The sequence below is a fragment of the Nycticebus coucang genome, chromosome 1 (assembly GCF_027406575.1).
Source record: "Nycticebus coucang isolate mNycCou1 chromosome 1, mNycCou1.pri, whole genome shotgun sequence".
Taxonomy (NCBI): Eukaryota; Metazoa; Chordata; class Mammalia; order Primates; family Lorisidae; genus Nycticebus; species Nycticebus coucang.
Genome location: NC_069780.1, coordinates 65,525,886 through 65,549,290, shown reverse-complemented (window position 1 = coordinate 65,549,290; position 23,405 = coordinate 65,525,886). Strand labels below are relative to the sequence as shown.

The 23,405-nt window shown below is 41.4% G+C and overlaps 1 protein-coding gene across 2 annotated transcripts in view; it reads left to right on the top strand.

Annotated features, from left to right (window-relative positions):
• The window catches only part of SETD7 (SET domain containing 7, histone lysine methyltransferase), a 51,951-nt gene extending 29,159 nt beyond the window's left edge, over positions 1 to 22,792 (top strand). For both annotated transcript variants that reach the window (XM_053581849.1, XM_053581839.1), the window contains exons 5-9: positions 445 to 634; positions 5,192 to 5,273; positions 7,709 to 7,826; positions 12,185 to 12,342; positions 17,078 to 22,792. In XM_053581849.1, the coding sequence (XP_053437824.1) occupies positions 445 to 634; positions 5,192 to 5,273; positions 7,709 to 7,826; positions 12,185 to 12,342; positions 17,078 to 17,258 (729 nt within the window). In that variant the 3' untranslated portion in view covers positions 17,259 to 22,792. The remainder of the gene's footprint in view (positions 1 to 444; positions 635 to 5,191; positions 5,274 to 7,708; positions 7,827 to 12,184; positions 12,343 to 17,077) is intronic.
• Positions 22,793 to 23,405: the final 613 nt, after the last annotated feature.

The window sequence follows — 23,405 nt, the reverse complement described above, 5'->3', positions numbered from 1 at the left end:
GAACATGTGAACTAAAGATTTTCTTAATAGGCTAGAAATCCACAGTTTAACATTGGCAAGTGAGATCATATGAATATGTGTCTTACTCTGTCAACCCGACCTGAGTGCAGTGGCATGATCGTAGCTCACAGCAACCTCAAACTCCTGGACTCAGGCTACCCTTCTGCCTCAGCCTCTCAAGTAGCTGGGACTATAGGTGCCTGCCACAACACCCAGCTGATTTTTCTATTTTTAGTAGAAATGAGGTCTCTTGCCCAGGCTGTTCTCGAACTCCTGACCTGAAGCAGTCCTCCAGCCTCAGCCTACCAAAGTGCTAGGATTACAGGTGTGATCTTCCTTACCCAACCCATACTGGTGCTATTGACAATGGGAGATCAGACAAGAAATTCTTGTGTCCTATAAACACTATATGTAATATTTTTGGGTTTTGGTTTCTCCCATCAGGATGGAGGCAGCCTTGTAGGAGAAGTAAATGAAGATGGGGAGATGACTGGGGAGAAGATAGCCTATGTGTATCCTGATGAGAGGACTGCGCTTTATGGGAAATTCATTGATGGAGAGATGATAGAGGGAAAACTGGCCATCCTTATATCCACTGAAGAAGGGAGGCCTCACTTTGAACTGATGCCTGGAAGTAAGTTCAATCTGCTTCAGATGGGTTGCTGTAATTCCAAAGCAGGTTGTTAGGACTTAATTGAGGGAATTTTCTTTTCTTGTCCGTATAGTTCATTTTAATAGTGTCATGCTTGCTGCGTAACAGACACCTCAACACCCCAGCATCCCACAATAGTAAACACAGTTGGCTGACACTGGGCATGACCCAGCCAGGCTGGACTTGAGGTTTCTGGTCAGTTTTGTTTTCTTTTAAAGCAGTGTGTGTTTTGTTTTGGGGTTGTTGTTGGTTTTTTTTTTTGTTTTTGAGACCGAGTCTCATTAAGTTACCCTGGGATTGGGTGCCGTGGCATCATAGCTATACTACACCATGTTGGGGGGTATAAAATTATTTATTATAGAAAATCTGGGTGGCGTCTGTGGCTCAAAGGGGTAGGGCGCCAGCCCCATATGCCAGAGGTGGCAGGTTCAAACCCAGCCCCAGCCAAAAACTGCAAAAAAAAAAAAAAAAAAAAGAAAATCTGGAAAATATGCAAAGAAAAACTCAAGATTTTGCATATTTGGGGGGCCCAACATAAGAAAACTATATGAATTGGTCTGATTCTTTGAACACAACATATGTATGTGTTTCTGATCCAGGTTAGGTTGCAGGGAGAACAAAGAAAAGATAATGCATTTAAGCATAGTAGGCTCAAATAATATTTAGTTATTTGGGATTTGAAGAAGAATCTCCGAAGGAAGGTTGTCCAAAAGTGGGAAATATAGCATTTATATTTAGGTCTAATTTGGGTTGCTTTAAATGTCGTTTTGGGTTTTTTGGCTTTTTTTTAAGTTAAAAATTGAGGCAGTCTAAATGCAATGTGGGATTCTGGATGGGATCCTGGAACAGAAAGAGGACATTAGTGGAAAAATGTTGAAATCTAAATAAAGTCTAGAGTTTAGTTCATAGTAATGTATCTATATTGGTTTCTTACTTGACAAATGTACCGTGTAATGTAAGAAGTTAACACTAGGAGAAGTGGTGAGAATGCTCTGTGCTATCTTTGCAACTTTTCTGTATACAGTCATGTGCTGCACAACCCAGCACATCTATGATCCCATAGATTACACCATGTTTTTGCTGTACCTTTTCTTTATTTTTCTTTTCTTTCTTTATTTTTTCTTTTCTTTCTTTATTTTTTCTTTTAATTTCCACACACAGTATTGGTACTGGGTCTTTTCTGTGTTTTGATATACAGATCCTGAGCACTGTGTTACAATTATCACCCGTATTCAGTACAGTAACACAAAATACAGGTGTGTGGCCTGGAAGCAATAGGCGATACCATATAGCCTAGATGTGCAGTCGTCTGTACCATCTGTGTCCGGGTTAGTACACGCTGTGATGTTCACACGAGGACAAATTCATTGTCACATTTCTCAGAAGGTATCCCCATCATTTAAGTGATGCATGACTTATATTTGAAATAGCTCCAAAATAAAAAGTTTACTTAAAAAAAAAAGAAGAGGGAAGCAATAATCTTTGAACAACAAACCCTAAAATGTCTGTGCCCTTGACATTATTCTAAAAGGAGATAGTGTTATAATGTTTAGAAATGAGGCTATTGGGGACAGGGGAGGATCCTGATTGGTAATGCAAATTTTTTTTTCTTTTTTTTTGCAGTTTTTGGCTGGGGCTGGGTTTGAACCCGCCACCTCCAGCATATGGGGCCGGCACCCTACTCCTTTGAGCCACAGGCACCGCCCGGTGATGCAAATTTTAAAACTTCAGAAGTGGCAGCATTTTTCTTGGCAAGTGCCTGAATTTAAGAGTTGCCTAATTTGAGTCCCACCTCTAACATTTACTGTACTATGGTCTTGGGAAAGTTATTTATTCTTTTCTAATCTGTTTCTTCATTATCAAGTATGAATATTGGCACCTACCATAAAATTCCATGATGAAATTTATCATTGCTATTTACATTCCTCTTGGTATAAATAAGAAACAGATTTTGAGTCTGATAATTCTTTTTCTCTTATTTATTTATTTATTTTAAGAGAGTCTCACTTTGTCGCCCTTAGTAGAGTCTGTGGCGTCATAGCTCACAGCAATCTCAAACTCTTGGGCTCAAGCGATTCTCTTGCCTCAGCCTTCCAAGTAGCTGGTACTATAGGTGCCCGCCACAACGCCCGGCTATTTTTTTGTTCTTGCAGCTGTCATTGTTGTTTGGCAGTCCTGGGCTGGGTTCGAACTTGCCAGCCCCGGTGTAGCCGCTAACACTAGCTACAGGCGCCGAGCCAGAGACTGATAACTTTTAAGGGTGTATTTTTTCATTGTTGCTTTTTGTTTTAGAACCCCTGGTTGCACATAACAAAACGGCAAAAAATAAAGGTATAATTTATTGGCCTGATTCTGACAGGCCTCAGGTATTTTGAAGAAATGTTAAACAGTTTGGCCCTTCAAAGGGTCCGGAACTGCTTTGGGTAACTCTGAAGAACCAGTGTACAGACCTTTGCTGTAAAGTTGCACCACTTCCGCGTCCTCTTCAAGCCTTTGTAATTACTGACCTGCTGATTGGCTAGTACATTGGGTGGTGCAGTGTCACGTGAGCACTAGGTCCAATGATTGGGGGAGGAGGGATACGTAATGCAAATGTCTCACATAAAATGCTTCTTCCACCAATTCTTTCTCTACATACTGTTGTAACTACGGTTTGCCCGCAGTTCTCCACTTACTTTCTGCTAGGTTTTGCATCTCTGCTTCTGGCTAGAATTTCTTCTCACTTGTTCACCCTCCACATGGGAGGTCCTTCCCCCTGCTAATTCCTACTCCTCTTTAAGGCTTGGCTCACCTTTTATGATTAGTGTTTGTTGTGAATGAATGAATTCTAGCCAAAGGGTATAGTGTTAACTAGAAGGCTCAGGAGGAGAGGTAAAGGTTGCACTCTGTTTGCCCTGAGCCTGGGCACGTCTAAGGGAGTAGAGGAAGGGACAGCAGACATTAGGAAAGGCAGCATTCTCTCCTCAAAGCAGGAGCAGATGCTAATCCTACTGGTATCTGTTCAGTCCCTATCATGAGTGGAGTTGGCATTCAGTACACTTGTGATAAAAATTTTAGTGTAAGGAATGAGATGGCGGTTCATAGAAGAATTTCCAGGCAATAGAACATGTATTTCACAGGAGGTTTTTTTTTTTTTTAAGTGTTTTTTAAACTAAATTCATTCCACAAATTATGCAGTGACCTGGTACCACTTCTCTCTCAGATTCAGTCCATTCCTCCTTTCACTGCCTGCTTTTATTGCAGAGGGCTTCTCCCCCTTGCGGGCTGCATTTCCCAGGTTCCTGTGAGGCTGACTTCTGTCTGGGTTTGGCCAAAGGGAGGCCACTGGCCAGAACAGAGTGGGGTTGGGGAAAAGGAGCAGGAACAAGCCCAAACTGTGTCCAGCAGCGCCCCCAGCAGTGGCCCTATCACCTCCTGATTCCATCTCCCATCAGGAAGACCAACCTTAGTTCTAGCTACCCCAGCTCCTTGCTCCAGGAGCACCCCTTTTCCTATCCCTCTGGCTTAGGGTGGCAGCTTCCCACTCTTGCCAGATTCTAGGCTTCTCACGGGTCCATTTAGCATGTCAGCTCTTCTATCTCCAGGATAACCAAATCCCTGATTAAATTCTCTTTGAAATACTCAAATAACCTGTTTCTGAGTTGGATTGTTTTCTAACTTTTACTGAGGCATTAATTCAAGTTTTAGATGTACCAAACAAAAACAAACAAAACAACAACAACAAACAGAACCATTGGTAACCATTGGTGACCACTAAGGAACTGTTTAATGGGATTATTAGTTACAGCTTTGTGCACATAAGATCATTTACTTTACAGGAATAATTCCAGTTCCGATTCTTGTTTCTTTACATATTAGCCTTCCGAGCATCTTATATCCTTCATTGTGCCCAGTGAGGACTCTCTAAGGCTAATCCTTTGCAGAGAGCCAGCGTTAATTCTGGAACTATTGTGTATCTTAGTTCCTGAAATAAATTATTAATTGGCTTCTGAACCACCTTAGTAGAAATAAGATGACTTTGTTACTGCTTTATCAAAAGCAGCCCTATTCTCCCTAATTCTGGCAAAGCAGAATGTTTATGCTTAGTGAAGGGGACCACTGCCAGGGCTCAGTTGAATTCTATAGGCTGTATCTGATATAACGAAAACCAGGAGAAAAATTTAAAACCAGAGATATCTCAACATTTCATGACAGCATTTTCTTGTTCACAAATTTTGAGTTCCTGAGCATCTTTTAATTCATTTAAATAAAGAAAATTCAAGAGCAAATAGGAATTTTAAGAGATGTATCTGATGGCTGTTCATTAAGACCTAAAAATAAAACTGCAAAGTAATTCTAAGAACTATCCATTTAAATTGAAGAATTTCATTCTATTTGATATAACTTGAATAACATCTTTATTTAACTCTTCCTTGTCCCATAGGTAGGGAGAAATGTGTTTTCTTTTTTTAACTTACATGTATTTCTCGTCTAGAGAAAATGTTTTAAATATTCTTCTCTGATTCCGTACCTATACTGATATTTTTGTTTGCTTTTTAGACTCAGTGTACCATTTTGATAAGTCAACTTCATCTTGTATTTCTACTGATGCTCTTCTTCCAGATCCTTACGAATCAGAAAGGTAATTTTTTCCTTCTGTGCTGTTTTCATGAGGTTAAATAACCCTAATGGTGGGAACTAATGCGTCTCCGTGGCTCTATGCCCAGGCTGGGTTTCTGTTCTGACCAAGCTTCTCTTTAAAGTGTCATTTTCCTTTGTAAAACCTACAGATAAATGCTTCTACACTCTGAGGAAGTGTGTTTTTATTATCATATAGAATCTGTTTTTATAAGAGAGTTTCTCCACCCATGAAGCACAGGACAACCTGTGTTTCTGTTCTGGAATGAAACCTCTAGGTAGAGAGAAGCATTGGTCCAGGCAGCCAGCCCTGCCCGGCCCAAGCATCCCCTTTCTTAGGGTTTGTGGTGCAGTCACATGCTGTCCCTCTAAGGGAGTATTTCACACTCTTTAAAGCTCTAGCCTATGCACACAGGATGCCTCCTTTTCTAATTAGCCCAGCTGAGGGGTTCTGGAACATAAGACAGTTTCTTTCCTCACTGAGCAAGGACAAGAGAGAAACAACATGTAAGAGGCACAAAGACATTCTAAGTTACAAATGACAAGTTTCTGATTCTATAGGCCCACTCCCGGCAGATCACGTTCTGTTCTGTTTCATATCTTATCTATAAGAATTGCCCTGCTTTCCTGCAGGTATTGGGGAATGGGGGACAAAAAAGAATGGCTAGATGCCAGCTCTCAGTTCTTGGTATGGCTTTCTCTTGTGCCCTCTCTGGGACTTTCCTTCTTCCCCAGCAACAGATGTTTCTGAGTAAGGGTACTATCTGAAAGTGGTTTTTCTCTTTGCATCACTCTAAGCATGACTTGCCTCTCATTCACTTTGGTTCCCTTCTGAGAAATAGGCCTCTTCCCCATTGAACCAACAAAGCTGACCCCACAGTGTCACAGTGAATGAATAGCCTCTTTCAGACATGAGGATCTAGTCTAGTTACAAAGGGGAGAATTTGATCTCTTCATTCGCCTCAAAACACAAAGGGATCGTAACTATGTGTATTTTCTGTTATTATTATTCTATTATTATGATTGTGATAATGCTGCATAACAATATCCTTAAACCGATCCACCATTTCTGAAAGCAAACATTTTATTTTACACTTACGGTTCTATAGGTTGACTGAGATTCAGCTGCTTTTGACCAGAATCAACTGGTGTAGGCTGAACTCTAGGTTTTAAGTTGGATTCAGGTCTGTTTGGCTTGTCTTCTTTCCAAGACTCAGACTACAGAACAGCCCCCTGGGGCACATGGAGCAAGCCAGCAGAAACTTGCCACGCCTCTTAGCCCCTGAGACCCAGCCAGCATGCAGTCACTTCTGCCCAAGTTCTATCAGCAAAGCACATCACAGAGCCAAGCACCAAGTCAGGAGGGCAAACATGAACCCTCTACCAATTCTGAGGGAGGTACTTCAAGGCCACACAGCAAAGTGGCAAGATGAATAATTCTATCATATGGAGGCAGTAAAGAGTGGGAAGCAATAATTCAGTCTTCCCATCCATAAGTAAGCATAAGATTCACGTAACAAAAATTACAGCGGATAGTTCTTATAGGATGGTTTCATCACGGTGTCTGAGGAACTGAAATAGTTGCTGATGAAACACGTTCTGGCTACTAAATCCAGTTCATATATTCACCAGTGCTGTTTTTTTCTTCTTACGAACAAGTGGTTGGAAGACATTTTCTGTAAAGAGCCACACAGTAAATATTTTAGGCTTTGTGGGCCATATGATCTCTATTACACCCTCTCAACTCTGCCTTTGTATTACAAAAGTGTCAAAGATGGTGCTAAATAAATAGGTGTGGCTGTGTGCCAATAAAACTTTATTTACAAAAAGGAGCAATAACAGATTTGAACCTCAGGCCATGGTAGCTGACCCTTGTAATAAACTTTTTTGTTGGGAAGTGCTTATTGGATATATCTGAATACTTGTTGTCACTCTTTCATGTAAAAGATCCATGCTGGGACTTAAAACAGTTTTCCTCTCCTATCTGGTATTGACAAACTTAGCTACAGTTTTAATTAACTTTGAAAAATGTTTTATTTGTCCAGTAAGACAGTGAAAATTGTCGTTAACTAAAAACATTCTCCCAAGAAAACAACTTACATCAAGCACTGAGTAGCTTTATGAATATATAACAGCAATCCCTTTATTAGAAAGCAAATTTTAGGCTGGAATAAAGCCCTTCCTCTTTTTAAAAAAAAAAAGAAAGAAAGAAAGCAAATTTTAAACATATTCTTAAAGAGACATAATTATCATTTCTTCAATTTCCAATAACAAAATATTTTAGTTTAACTTTTTCTTCTTCCCTTCCTTCTTTGTAAAACTATTACGAACTGACACTTTGGATTCATTAGCCATAATGATATTTTGGCAGCTGCTGTAAGGAGAGACATATCATATCAAACTTAAAAGGTCTTTATTTGACTCTTTTTTTCAATTTAGGGTTTATGTTGCCGAATCTCTCATTTCCAGTGCTGGAGAAGGACTGTTTTCAAAAGTAGCAGTGGGACCTAATACTGTTATGTCTTTTTATAATGGAGTCCGAATTACACACCAGGAGGTGAGTGGTATAGACGTGGGACACCAACTTGATTGGTTAAAAGGTTTTGTTTTAGGTGGCGCCTGTGGCTCAGCAGGTAGGGTGCCAGCCCCAAATACCAAGGCTGGCAGGTTCAAGCCCGGCCCTGGCCAACAAAAAAACAGCAATGACAACTATAACGAAAAAAAAAAAAAAAAGCTGGGTATTGTGGCAGGTGCCTGTAGTCCCAGCTACTTGGGAGGCTGAGGCAAGAGAATCACTTAAACCCAAGGGTTGGAGGTTGCTGTGAGCTGTGACACCATGGCACTTTACCCAGGGTGACAAAGTCAGACTCTGTCTCAAAAAAAAAAAAAAGTTTTTGTTTCAAACAAAGTCCCTGCTGGCAGGGCACAATGGCTCACACCTGTATCTGGGAGGCTGAGGCAGGAGGATCCCTTGAACTCAGGAGTTCAAGACCAGCCTGCGGCTTAGCACCTGTTGCCCAAGTGGCTAGGGCACCAGCCATATACACCTGAGGTGGCGGGTTCAAATCCAGCCCGAGCCCATCAAACAACAATGATGGCTGCAACCAAAAAATAGCCAGGCGTTGTGGCGAGTGCCTGTGGTTCCAGCTCCTAGGGAGGTGGAGGCAAGAGACTTGCTTGAGCCCAGGAGATGGAGTTTGCTGTGAGCTGTGATGCCCTGGCACTCTACCCAGGGTGACAGCTAAGGCTCTGTCTAAAAAAAAAAGACCAGCCTGACCAAGGGCAAGAACCCATTTCTACTAAAATTAGAAAAAAAGTAGCCAAATATTATAGTAATAGGCACTATTACTCCAGCTACTCAGGAGGCTGAGGCAGGAGGATCATTTGAACCCAGGAATTTGAGGTTGCCGAGAGCTAGGCTAACACCATGGCACACTAGCCTGGGCAACAAAATAAGACTCTGTCTCAAAAAAAAATTTTTTTTCAAACAAAGTCCCTATACTTTAGTATTCACTAGAAATATAAAGGAACAGATTATCATTTTTGTTTAAAAAAAAAAAAAGGGGGGGGGTTGGTACCATCAATATAGTCAAAGTAATTGCTTTGCACTAGACCAGTGGTTCTCAACCTTCCTAATGCCGAGATGTGTTTTCATTGTTACAAAAGGGTTGCAAGCCACAGGTTGAGAACTGCTACACTAGACAATATTTTTCTTTTTTTGGAGACAGGGTCTCACTATCGCCCTGGGTAGAATGCCATGGTGTCACAGCTCACAGCAACCTCCAACTCTTGGACGATTCTCTTGCCTCAACCTCCCAAGCAGCTGGGACTACAGGCACCTGCCACAACACCCGGCTATTTTTTGCTTGTAGTTGTCACGGTTGTTTGGCAGGCCAAGGCTGGATTCGAACCTGCCAGCTCCAGTGTATGTGGCTGGTGCCCCAGCTGCTGAGCTACAGGCATGGAGCCATGCATTAGACAATATTCAATGTGTGAAAAATTGAGATCCAGTAGGACTCTGTGAGTAATTAATTTATGATCATGGGTAAGGTGCTTAGAGGAAGTGCCCCTTCACCTGTTTGTGTGAAAGCTATACATTAGCCTGGCAGAAAAGGTTCTATTGCCAGAAAAAATTAAAAATAAAAAGTTTAAGAGTTGAATCACTACTTTCCTTCAAGATGATCATTGGTCCTCTTTTTTGTTTTTTGTTTTTGTTTTTGTTTTTTTGCACAGTTTTTGGCCAGGGCCGGGTTTGAACCCACCAACTCTGGTATATGGGGCCAGTGCCCTACTTCTTGAGCCACAGGCGCCACCCTAAGATGATCTTTCATATATGTATTTCTAAAGACTTCATATATGTTTCTGGGTTTTGTTTCTTTACTTCACAGTTAACATGCCTAAATGTCTTCTTAAGGGCAAAAATTTGATGTTTTTGGAATAGTAGTGAGTTCCATCCTGGTCTTATTTCTGTGAAGTGTATGGGACTTAACACTTCTGGCTGATGGCCCACATTCATGTCTTCAGTTTTTCACTTTTTCCTGCAGAACAATAAGGGGGAAATGCCATGATATAGTAAAGTTATTACACATTCAAAGCAGTCATATAGGCAGTCAGTAATGTATTCTGACTGAGCTGTGGTCCGGCAGACTTTGTCCCCCTGCAATGGCCAGACCTCTGGAAGCAATTGAAAAAGGCCAAGAAATTCGGCAAATGAAAATGACTTCGAGGATGGCGCCTGTGGCTCAGTGAGTAGGGCGCTGGCCCCATATACCGAGGGTGGCGGGTTCAAACCCTAGCCCCGGCTGAATTGCAACCAAAAAATAGCTGGGCATTGTGGCAGGTGCCCGTAGTCCCAGCTGCTCGGGAGGCTGAGGCAAGAGAATCGCTGAAGCCCAAGAGTTAGAGGTTGCTGTGAGTCCTGTGACATCATGGCATTCTACTGAAGGCAGTAAAGTGAGACTCTGTCTCTACAAAAAAAAAAAAAGAAAGAAAAAAAATGACTTCGAAATTCTGATAAATTTTTGTTTGTTTATTTGAAATGAAGTCTTGCTATATCTCCCAGTCTGGTCTGGAACTCCTGAGCTCAAGAGATCCTCCCACCTCAGCCTCCCAAATAGCTGGGATTACAGGCACAAGCTACCATGCCCGGCACCTTCAGCATGTTGATGTCCAAACATCTTACGAATAGGGAAACCTAAGCTTAGAGAGGTTAAGCAACTTTCCCAAGGTCCCAAATACAGTAAATAGCAGAGTCTGGCTCTGTGGTGAAATTCACTGCACTATATTGCATAAATGAATGAGACACACTCTTTGCCCTCGTGAAGTTTACATTCTATTGAGGAGATAAGAAAGATACACAACTAATGGCAACACAATGTAAATGGTACCAAGTGCCATATATCAGTATTACATGACAAGATTGGGCTCCATGAGGTTTTTTTCACTTTTGGTTACTGCTGTATCTCCTACATCCACAATTGTACCTGGCAGCTAGTAGATACTCAGTAAATATACGTTGAGTGAATATCACATATAAGTAAAAACACAAATATAATTTAGCGGTGGGAGAAATGGGATATCTTTTAGGGGCAATGGTTTTATTATATTTATTATATATATATTTTATATATATAAAATATATTTATATTATATTTATATTTTATATTTATATAAAAATATGATCCTGTGGGCTCCAAAAGTCTGGTCTAGCATCACTACACCCTGGGGTGTGGCAGTGACAGTGGCTTGGAGAAGGGATCTTGCTGGTTGCACTTAGCAAGTGAATCCTGCTGTGGGTGAGAAAGCACACTGGTGATCTTTGGCTGCCTGCTGGTGACATCAACTGCCCACTTCTAGCAAAGATGTAGGATTTGCAGGCATTTTTGTATCTCTCACATTTCTGATTCCATCTTATGTTCTTACTTCATTTTTCTTTTGCCTCATCTTCATCTGCTTTTCTTTTTTTCTTTTTTTGAGATAGGATCTCACTTTGTCACCTGGGCTAGAGCTGCTGTCCCCAGCCCCCAGGCTGCAGACCAATACTGGTCTGTACCTGTTAGCAGCTGAGCCACACAATACTGCCACCTGAGCTCCACCTCCTGTCCTATCTTCCCCTCCTGCCCTGTCTGTGAAAAAATGGTCTTCCATGAAACCAGTCCCTGGTGCCAAAAAGGTTTTGATCAGGGGCCTGTTAACAGTAGGAGGTGAGCGGCCAGTGAGCAAGCGAAGCTTGGGCTGTATTTACAGCCCCTCTGCTCCTACTGCTCGCATCACTGCCCGAGCTCTGCCTCCTGTCCCATTCTCCATGCCCCCCACGTTAACTCCCCCATCCCCAATCCCGCTGCCCCTCATCCATGGAAAAATTGTCTTCCATGAAACTGGCCCCCAGTGCCAACAAGGTTGGGGACCACTGAGGCATAGGCCTCATCATAGCTCACTGCAGCCTTGAACTCCTAGGTTCAAGGATCCTCCTGCCTCAGTTTCCCGCTGGGACTATGGGTGCATGCCACCATGCCTGGCTAACTTTTCTATTTTTTTGTGCAGGCTGGTCTTGAATTACTAGCCTCAAGCAACCTCCCACCTTGGCCTTTCAGAGTGCTAGGATTAGAGTGTGAGCCTCTACACCTGGCCTTCATCTGCTTTCAATTCAGATTATCTAGTTATAGTTTGTGTATCTTTATAAGGACCTTTAAATCTATTTTATATAAAATACAGAAAAATCAATAAATAGTAAGTTGAGCTGATTGGTATGGCCCACAAATGTCATTTGTACCATCAGAAAGATGCCTCGGTTTTTTTCCATGTTCCTAGCATTCAAACCATGAAGCTTAAGGATAAGTTAATTAATATCTTTGACCTTCTTTTCACCTTGGGGAGAAAGGCCCTATCTAATGCTCCTTTTCTTGCTTTCTACAGGTTGACAGCAGGGACTGGTCCCTTAATGGGAATACCCTCTCCCTTGATGAAGAAACGGTCATTGATGTGCCTGAGCCCTATAACCACGTATCCAAGTACTGTGCCTCCTTGGGACACAAGGCAAATCACTCCTTCACTCCAAACTGCATCTATGACATGTAAGTATTACCCCAACCTGCGAATCTGTCCCTCAAGGACTGAGGAGGTCACGTAAAAGGTGTTACCCTGCCTTGGGTAAAGGCTGCTCCCTCCAGATAACCAAGTGTCCTCTGCCACTGGCCCCAGGGTTATGACTTGAAATTCACAATCTAAACAGCCCCACTCCTTAGCCTGGATAATCTAAGAAATGGAACAGTACCTCTAAGAGTAGAAGTGCTTTGGAAATAGTATACCTAGAGGTACTTATTTATTAATGTTTTTTTTTTTCTCATTCTGAAAAATTAAGAAAGGTGTTATTTGAAATAATAGTAAAAAGTGAAATTACTCTGCACAATGGAGAAGATTAGATAACCCTTTCAAGAAGTGAAGGAAGGGGGAAGATAAAATCCAAAGCCCAGGGCCTGAGGTCTCAGTGTTCAGGGACACCTGTAACATCCTTGTTATTTGGTAACAAAAAGGAATGGAGCACTGATGTGTGGCACAACAAGGATGAGAATTTAAAAACATGCACTACGCTAAGTGAAGGAATTCAGTCTTAAAAAACAACATATTGCATGATTCCATTTATATGAAATGTACCCAAAATAGGAAATCGGTATAGATAGAAAGTTGATCAGTGGTTACATAGGCCTGGGGGTGAAAGGGTAAGGAATGTCCAGGGTGATCAAAATATTCTAAAATAGGTGTTCTAAAATTAGATAATGTTGATGATTTCGCAACTTTGTGAATATATTAAAAGAACACCGAATTGTCTACTTTGAAAGGGTGAATTTTATAGTGTGTGAGTTATATCTTAACAAACCTGTTATTTTTTCAAAAATCAAACCTACTCCCTCTTAGGATTTGAGCTTTCCTTCTGCTCATTGAGCCTCTTCTTGGAAACCTCCACAGGTAGGAAGCTTACTATTATCCACAAAAGCAGCTGCCTGGACAAATGAAACAGACATTTGAAATCAGCTTTGGGGTCTGATGACTAGAAATGGTTTGATATCGAGCCCAAATGGGTTTCCTTGTAACATCCAGCCCTTGGCCTTAATTTTCTCCCTTTCTTTATTGTATATCATTTCAATCTCCTTCTACGTGGGAGCCTACAAATAATTTACTATTTTTCATGTGCCCCTGAATGTTCTGTCCCCAAAGCCCCCTGTGTCTGACTAGACTCTAAAAGGATACAATTGGCATTCTTTGCACCATCATCATGGCTCTCCTTAGCTTAGGTTGAGAATGCCAGTTCTTGCTGGGAATTAGTGAGCTGTGTGGAACCTTTTCTGCTCTGTCATAGCCTGCAGTCCCTCAGTCATCTGGCTTGTTAGCATAAGCAGGATCAGATCTTGTGGATTTAATCTGTAGGAAAATCACCAGGATTTGGAGGTTCCTCAAGAATGTCCCATCTGCATCTGTGAGATGGCTTGAAAACTGGCAGTGACTTGCTCTCCTTGGCAGCCAGTAACAAGCACTGAAGCTGCAAGTTCTATTTAAAGGGAGGGTGGAAATTCAAAACAACATGTGTCATGTGAAATACAACTGACACCACTATTAACTCCAAGGCTGGCATGGCCAATATGAAGCCAGATCATCATTCCAAGCTACACACAGCTTAACAACAACCCTTTAAAGTAGTGGGAAGGAACACAGGTAAATCCTACTTAAACTATTCCTTTAAAACAAGCCAGTTCTTTTCATTTCATTGCAAGGACATGATTTTTTTCTCATCAAAAGGAAGAAATGGTATGCTCTCACCTACTGGGCACAATGTAAGGGTATCTGGCACACCTCCTGGGTGAGGGACACAGCTACAAAAGGGACTTCAACTAACAGGTGTGAACTTTGTAACCTAATTGTTTGTATCCTCATATTAATCTGAAATTTTTTTAAAAAAAGGAAAAAGGCACAGGAGACAAGAGAAGGTTCCATTTGAACAAAATCAAGTCCACACACTTTGTACGTTTTCATTTTGCTTTGTTTGTTTGTTCGTAAGCCCACTGTGACTAAATCTTAGTTATTTGAGGTCATGGAAGGACTACTTGAATGACAACCAATTATGAAATTCAGATACCAATTTATGGCATTTATTTGTTTCTAAAATTGTTGGTATTGTTATGTATGCTTTAGTACAAAACTACACATCTGTAAACTGTTTTAAGCGCAGTCTGGTACAAAATGCCAAATGGACAAATAGACAAGAACTGCTTTCCTAGCTCTAAGTACTAGTAACATGCAGACAGGAAGCCAAGCTGATTGGCACAGAGGCTTGGTCTGACTGCTGACCGTGCAGCTGATGTTTACTGAGCGCTCATCCATTATCTCATTCAGTCTCCCCAGTAACCCAGTGGGGCCACTGTGTCTCCATCCTAGGTTACAGATGAGGAAACCCAGGTCTCATAGGTTAAGTGCTCTTAACCATGTGTCTTAATGTTAGCTTCAAGAACCAACACCTACCTGGGCACGGTGGCACACACCTGTAATCCCAGTATGTTGGGAAGCTGAGGCAGGAGAATTACTTGAGCTCAGATTCCAAGTGGTAAGGATCACTTGAGCCTAGAAGTTGAGGCTGCACTGAGCTGCGATGATGCCACGACTCTCTAGCCTGAGCAACAGAGCAAGGTCCTATCCCAAAAAGAAAAGGAAAATCAACACCTAAAATTGAATTCTTTCTTTTCAGTCTGTTCATTATCTTCTCTCTGAAATTAATGATAATGGGCAGGAAAATGAAAATACAAAAGGATTGTAAGAGAAGCTGGAGCCCCAGAAATACCACACAACACAGGACTGATTTTTGTCCTTGTTTGCCAGAGCTCCATTTCAGGAGTGCTATTCTTTTATTGGAATATTTTAATTTAGGGCAGTGCCTGTGGCTCAAGGAGTAGGGGCACAGGCCCCATATACCGGAGATGATGGGTTCAAACCCAGCCCTGGCCAAAAACTGCAAAAAAAAAAAAAAAAAAAAAAAAAAAAGAAATATTTTAATTTAAACATAGAGTTGTGATTTTAATAAAGAATTTGTGAATCTGTGGTTTAGGCATCTCCTCTGTGATGGAGAGCCATCTGATAATTCTGTGCATTGCTATGCTTTCTCTCTCTCTCACACACACACACACGCCTGCTCACACACATGCATGCTTACGCACATAGTAACTAATATTTGTTGAGTCCTCACTTTGTGCCAGGCACTCTGCGAGGTGCTTTCTATATGTGACTTCATTTTGTCACCACAAACACTTTGTAAGATAGGTATTACTGGTATTACCATAATTTTACAGATGGGGAAAATAAGATTCAGAGATACGAAGTGGGCGTTCCAAGAAGAGGCAGTAGTAATGTGCAGAATCAAGACGGACACCAGAGCCTTCTGACCCCCAGTTAAGTGTCCTTGTTCCTTGTATTCCACATAAAAGATGTCCCCAAACCACAGACACACTCATTGCTCTACTACTGATAGAGGGAACCTGCCAAGCACTTACTATTACGCCCCATGTGCCAATCTAACTTAGGGCCTGGAACGTTCTCTTCTGGTGTCTTTCACTTGCCCTTTGTTTAAAATGTAACCATAAATGGCCAGGCACGTTGGCTCACGTCTGTAATCCTAGCTCTGGGAGGCCAAAGTGGGTGGATCAGCTGAGCTCAGGAGTTCCAGATCAGCCTGAGCAAGAGTGAGACCTCATATCTAAAAAATAGCCAGGCGCTGTGGTGGGCACCTGTAGTCCCAGCTACTTGGGAAGCTGAGGCAAGAGGATCACTTGAGCTGAAGAGTTTGAGGTTGCTGTGAGCTATGATGTGACAGCACTCTATAGAGGGTGACAAAGTGAGACTGTCTCAAAAAAAAGAAGTAACTGTAAGTGAATGAAATTGACTTGACAGGATGCACATAAAAAATAAAGCTGATCTCTCTCTGACTAGGCCTTACACATACCGTTGTTGGCAGCTCTTAGGTAAGGTGTTCATTAGTTGTTTCTCTGCCTGTTCTGCAGGAAGTTGTGCAGGCGATCTGGGCTGGGAACTTTTGGCAAATGAACATCTTCTTAGCATTAACCTCACTTCTGATTCTGAGCAAACCTGTTACAGAGATGAGATACTGCTTCCTTCACAGGATGCCCCGGGGAAATACTAAGAAGCCAGTTGACAGAAAGGTCTCCCCTTCCTTCTTGGAGAGAAATCATCTACTTGCATACTAGGAAACAATACTCCCTCTGTAAGTGTAGGGTGGAATACAGAGGTTTGAAAAGCCATAGGACTCTTTCTTACAATTCCAAAAGCGCTCTGGTAAAGTCTTCTTCCCGAGGGACAGCTGAGGTAATCTGATGGTGTTTCTGGCCAGATTAGCTGAAATGCTGAGAGGCGGGACTGGATCTGTTTCTCATTAAAGACAGGTTTTTGTTGTTGACCACGCTTACTGGTTTGTAAATACAGAGTGCCAAACCCGTGTATGCTCAAAACAATAAAAAACAAAAACGGACCAGTGCTTCATAAACTTTTAATGTGCCAGTGAATCGCCTAGGGGTGTTGTTAAAATAGATTCCAATCCAGTAGATTGGGGTGGGGCCAAGTTGCTCCGCTTCTAGCAAGCTCCCAGGTGATGCTGATGCTGGCAGATCTGTGGACCGCACTTTGAGTAGCTGCCAGTGATGCCAGGGAAGAGCACACGGGGGCAATGATCCCTGCATCAGCCCCTCGCTCGTCTTTGCTCCTGACCTTCTGGTCTGGCCCAGAAATGACTGTGTGTATCTTGCTGTTTAGGTTTGTCCACCCCCGTTTTGGACCCATCAAATGCATCCGCACCCTTCAAGCTGTGGAGGCCGACGAGGAGCTCACTGTTGCCTACGGCTATGACCACAGCCCCCCAGGAAAGAGTGGGCCTGAAGCCCCTGAGTGGTACCAGGTGGAGCTGAAGGCTTTCCAGGCCACCCAGCAAAAGTGAACGGCCAGACTCTTGGGGTTCAGAAACCCAGAATAGAAACTTGGATCTATGCACTACGTTTATCTGACAACCAGGGACTGCTCGTGCTGTGACATCACATCCTCTCACCCTGAGTTAGCAACGACTTTCTCGCATACTAACTAGGTTTGACTGTATTACTCATACCAGATTTAAAATTAGCTAGCCTTGCAACAACTTCCTACTGAGAGGTATTGTCGAGCATTTGACATAAGACAGCGTGATGTTCTTTGGTGGTTCAAATCTAAATCTGTACCACATTCAGAGATGCCAAATGATTAGACTGAAAAAGGGAAATGGGATTTTTCAGTCATTTTTAGAAAGTGGTTTTTCCATGATGTTTTTTTCCTACGGCCAATGCAAAGTGTATTATCACACTTGCATACGTGCTATACTGAGGGTAGAGAATTACTATATCTTCATTCTCTAACTGTAGTATAATTTGCCTTTTAACCTTTGATCTGTATCTTGCAATAGAATGGCTTTGTTTTTTTCCTAGTGAATAGAAGCCCACTTTTTGAGTCATTTCACCCCTCAGTCCTATTCTCTCTCTTAGATATCCTTTACAAGAGAAAACTTCCAAATGGATTTTGCATCAGTAGCAGTATGTAGATCTCTGGTTCTTTCTATATCATTATTTCATTATTATGTCCTAATATAAAATACTGGCTCTTAGGGCCGGGTATTATTATAGAATATAATTCTCGCATGTAAACAAAGATATCTTTGCTTTCAGATGTGAGAAGAAATGAATTTACTTTGTTTGCATTAAGTTATGGGAGAGCTGTAATATATACTTTAAGAAAGAAGAGAAGAAAATTAGAATTTCTAAGCAGTAACTGTGGCAATTTTGCAATATCTTCAATAGTGCTAGTAATTTTTTTCTCCTTGGGTACACATTAAATGTACATAACACAGCACAGTCTGGCTTGTGACACAGTGCATTGAATTCAGAAGTCAAATAGCAACTTTGAGTTCTAACAATTCAAAAAAAATGTTTAAATCAGTACTATTAAGGCAGACATATTGATCACTAGGAACAAATCAAACTTTAATGCTAAAACTCTTCATTGTAATTTCAAAGCACTTATCTGCTTCGAAGCATTGTAAACTGAGAGTTAACACCTGTATAGTTTAAAAGCAGCAATATCCAATAGCATTTCAGCCATTTTGCCAGCCATGTATAATCACAACTGCAGAAATAAGGAGAAACCCCGTTTTTTAGTTTAGTTAATTAGATCTGTAACATAACTGGGATTGCTCTGACTGAATTCTGAGAGTTCTGGTTTTTGTAAGCACCCTCACCACAAGCCATCACCCACCATGTCTTCTTTAGACACCTCGATGAAGTGGCTGGAAGAAGTGGAGAGCTGCGAGTGCTCTGAACTGTACCTGTCAACAGTGGCTCCTGTCACCCGAGTCCCTTGGGTCTAGAAAGCTGAAGTCCATCAAGCCATAGCAGACAGCGAGCTCTGGCTGATTAGGGAGGCTTGCTAGGAGCGGAAGAAGTGTAAGGAAGGAGGCTGGAGGATGTTTGCTATTTCTTGTCAGCTACACATTTGCTTTATGAAGACTTCAACAAAAGTGGTGATCCAAGGCTGACAAGAATATTCAATTCAGGCAGCCCCTGGGCACGAGATTTAGCCCCCAAGAAAATAAGAGTCATCCTTTATTTCTTTGCCTCCTGGAGCGCCTGGCTGCAGGGTTTGCAGCTATACAGTGGTGGTTTCAGGCAGATCCAGTTGGATCCCTGTTTGAAAGCTTAAGCTGATGGTTCACACGTGAGAGGAAGTTGTCAAGGCTTCCATTAAAAGGAACTGAATAGTGTTTTTAGAGTAAAAGGCATTGAGATAGGATCGCTTCTATTCTGTTGAAAGAGACTGTTCTGTAAACTCTGACGGAAGAGAAGTCTCTGGACTTGTATATTCTGATAGGTGCTTTAATTTAAATATGTCCCAAATGAGTCTTCAGGAGAAAGATGGCTTTCATTAACCCCAGTCAGGTGGGTTACAGAGGCAGGCCAAGGAGAGGATGGTGCAGTTTACACTACTCCCAGGCAGCTATGCTCTGAATGAATGCTCTCTTAAGGGTGAAAGCCTTCTGGTCAGGGCTGCAGTGGGGAATAATTTCTGTCCTAAGAATACTCTAATTATTACATTCAAATGTAATTTTTAAAAATTTTGGATAAAAGGAATTGAAGAGTTCTAAGTAATGATTAACCAGCTAATCAATTCTTCAAATCAGATATTGAATAATAACACTCTGAGCTTAAAACCCAGTGGTGTGTCTGACCTTCAGACAATCAGAGGAAGCCACGCACCCAGGCTGAGCCCGACTCTGTCTTTCTCCTTAACTCTCTTCCTTCCTCACTCTTGTCTGGGAAAATGCCCAGGTGTCCCTGTGTAACAATAGCCCCAGCCCATCTCTTTCCTTCCAAGTCCTCCATGTTCTGAGCGCTCACCTCCCCGTTGAGTCTCTCTCTGACTCTCTGCATGTGCCTTTCAGGACGTCCCCTGTGTGTACCTCTCCCCGTTTGCCTGTGTCTCCAACTTTGTCCCCACTGCTGTCCCCCAGACCCCCTCTCATTCACACACATTCCCAAATGTAAGTCATAGGTGGAATCAGAGGGGGCTTGAGAGTCACTGAGTTCTGTAGGTAGGGAAAGAAGTCGAGGGGGTGAGGATCCCTAAGGAATTGACTGTTGAGGAAGTAAGGGTTTGTTCCTTGTTGGAACTAAAATGTGAGTGGAAAAACCTCAGGATGTATTTTTCTATTTTCCATCCTCTGTGGAAGGAAATGTGTCAGGAAGCCGCCAAATCCGGTCACTTCATCAGCATCATGCAACAGAAATGTGGACAATTCCGTGTGAAGGGGGGAATAAAGAAATAACTTCATGCTGTCCCTAAAAACAGTGGAGGCCTGTGTGTGCATGGCCCTGTGGTCTCGGGGGATTCGCTCAGAGCTGTCTCAGTCCAATGCCTGCATGTCTAGATCTTTCCCTAGCATCTTTTCTATGATGAACTATTATCTTGTGTTAGAGTTAGGAATAGGAACTAATCTGTAGGAGCATGTCCCTAAATGGACATTTGAATGACTGACAGAAACAACTGTAAGGACTGAATTTCTGACACAAAGGAATGATGAGATTTAGAAGCACAGATGAGGAGGACGTGAGTCTCATAGTGCCTATTCTTATTTTTAACCTGCTTCATTCCTGGTCTACCTGAGAAAGAAGGAAATGAGTTTTTCAAGACCTCTTTTTGAAAGGTGTCTGGGGCTGCAGTGAAACCTATTTGCCTCTGAGGGTTCTTCAAACTTGAAAAACTATTTCCTTATCACCAACAACCCAGAAAGGCCAATGAGTCCAAATGTAACCATTTCTAACATTTAATTTCACTATCAAAATTGCATTAATTGTGAACAGTGAATTAAAGGGTCGTCTTCTCAGTGATACAGTATATGGCACTTTTAGTAAATTTCATTTAATATATAAAAATTTAAGTCACTCACTGCAAAGTGCAGTGACACTTTAAAATCTTTAAAATCTTCCAAGAAGGTAGAAGTATAGTTTTCTGTTTTGCTTTGTTTTAAAACATTTGCCTCAAGTTTCTGTCTTAAAAGTAATGATTTAGAATCCAGACATCTTTTATTTTAGAAAAACAAACAAAATGATGTTGCAAGACTGACAGTTGTAATGTTATTTGCCACAGATCAAAGGTTCACAAAATATATTAAATTTACATCTACTTGAGGTACCTTGACAGATTGTTTTTTTCTTTGATCTTTCCCTTCAGGAATTTGGAGCCTCGGTATCATTTTTTTTTTTAAATACTAAATTTTAATAGTTTTCTTTTGCCAAATGTGTGCATATTCAAAGCAATGAAACTATTTCAAGCCATACAACCACAGGGGTGGAAATCCTTTACACAAATTTTAATGTGTTTGTATGTAAATAGACGTTTGTATGAAATATTTTCATGGTAGAATGAATATATTTAAATGAAGTTGAATTAGTCCAGTGCTATTTAAACACATTACAAAAATTTTGGTGAGAATTATCTGAGTCTAATTGAGATGTAATGCAGATCAATTTTGATTTTTGATTTTTAAAAATCAAAAGCCTACAAATTACTCTGACTCATAGCAACTGCCTTGGCATTGTTGCATCTGATGTGGAGAGAGCTCGTAGGCTTCCCCAGTGCCTCAGCCGCTTCCTGGTGGTAAGTTAGGTGCTAATGGAGGTGTGTTCACCTTTAGCGATATCACTACAGGCCTTTCAGGGGCCTGAGAGTGAATCAGAGGCATTAGAGACACCGGTGCAGTTATCCGGAGCACAATTTCTTGCAGGGCAGCAGAATCAGAAGCCAGACTTGGCCATGGGAACCGCAGAACTGGGTCTCCTGGCCGCCACCAACCGCCACCCTTACTGCCTAGTCACACACACGTCAGGGAGGCTGCCCTCAGTGGAGTTGGGGTTCAGACCCCAGGGTGGGACTTCACGGTTTTGCCAGCAATCTTGCCTTCTGACCTCCACCTCCCACAGAGGAAGGAGAAGGAAGCAGCTGGCAAGGGGCCCATTTCTCAGCACAGAACATTTCCTGTCTCAGGTCTGGAAGACTATGCACCTACGCACCCAACTTCCAACCAGAGAGAGAGACGTCCTCAGATAATGGAAATCCTTGCTTCCTCTGTCTGTGACTTTACACACAGTTGTTAGAAATTGTTTTAATATCAAAACCAATCACATCTCTAGGACATACCTCCAAACTCTGCTGACCCTTACATTACTGAAAAAACAAAAACAAAAAGTCCTTTATGATGATATTCAACTTGAGTGGTTCTTTTTTTCCACTTTGGTCCTAGATATAATGAAATGATAAATATTATGACAAATTTTCACTGTGTATAGCAGCAATATGAACACACATGCTAATGTACCTTAACATATCTACTTGGTTACATTTTGGGTTACCATAATGAATCTTGATTTACGTATTGGGACAGTACAGGGAGTCCATGATGCCTGCTTACCTAACATATTAAGAAAGTTATGTCCATGAGTTTGAGCCCCCTACTCCAAAACTTGTTCCCTAGGTTTTCTATGTTCTCTTTTTATCCTGAAATCCATTTATTAGGTTGTGAGGTGTATTTAAGGAGTAGAAGTCATGGGTATGCTTTCGGCATTTATCGCAACCAAAAGTTAACCCCATCACAGTTAAAGAGCATCTTTGGTCTTTTGTGGAATTTGAACTAAATCTATGAGCCTTATTCAATATCTATAATTCTACAATTTTTTTAAATTAGGGGAAATTAATGAAAGATGTTTACATGAACAATGTTTGCCCTTACCGTGTTATGAATGAGTTTTTTGTAGTGTGTCTGGGTGCATGTGCAAGAGAGTAGGAAAAATGTTTCTGAAACAAAACTTGACAAATATTTGTAATGAAAAGTAAATTTAAAGATTGCTATAATTGTGCTATAGAAACAATGCAAGTATTAAACAAAATATACAATCATCTTTCATTGTCTTCCTTTGGTCATAAAGCAGTTGTGTTTTTCTTTTGACGTGTCTACCTGTAGATTTAAATTACTAAGTGAACTTTACATTGTAAGTGGTTTAAAAATATTAGCCATTTACTATTTCCAGAGCATTATAGTAAGAGCTGAGGGGGAGTGCAGAAAGCTTCGGAGCTTGCTGTATAATTGACGTGATTCCCATACACACATGGAACCAGAATGATTTGCCACACCAACAGAGAGTATCTGCTTGAATACGTAAATGTTAAGGATATTGAACATAAATAAGATGATCAAGGAAAATATCTGAAAGAAAAGAAATTTCAACTCATGGCTTAAAGAACATAAAGAAACTTTGTTAGATGGTGTAGTAGATTTTGGCGTCTTAGTATGAGTCGAGGGATGCAGGAACCCCTTATACCTGCCCGAATCCTAGTCAACACTTAACAAAGCACAAAAGCCAAGGACAAAAGGAGTCAAAATAGCACTTCGCTATTGGCTGAGCCTTCTGCCCATGACCCAAAAGCAGTTAACTCTAGTAAGTTTGGCTGGGCTTCAGGAGGCACAGTTTGACCTCAAACTGAAGCAGGCCGTGAGAACTCCTGCTTTATT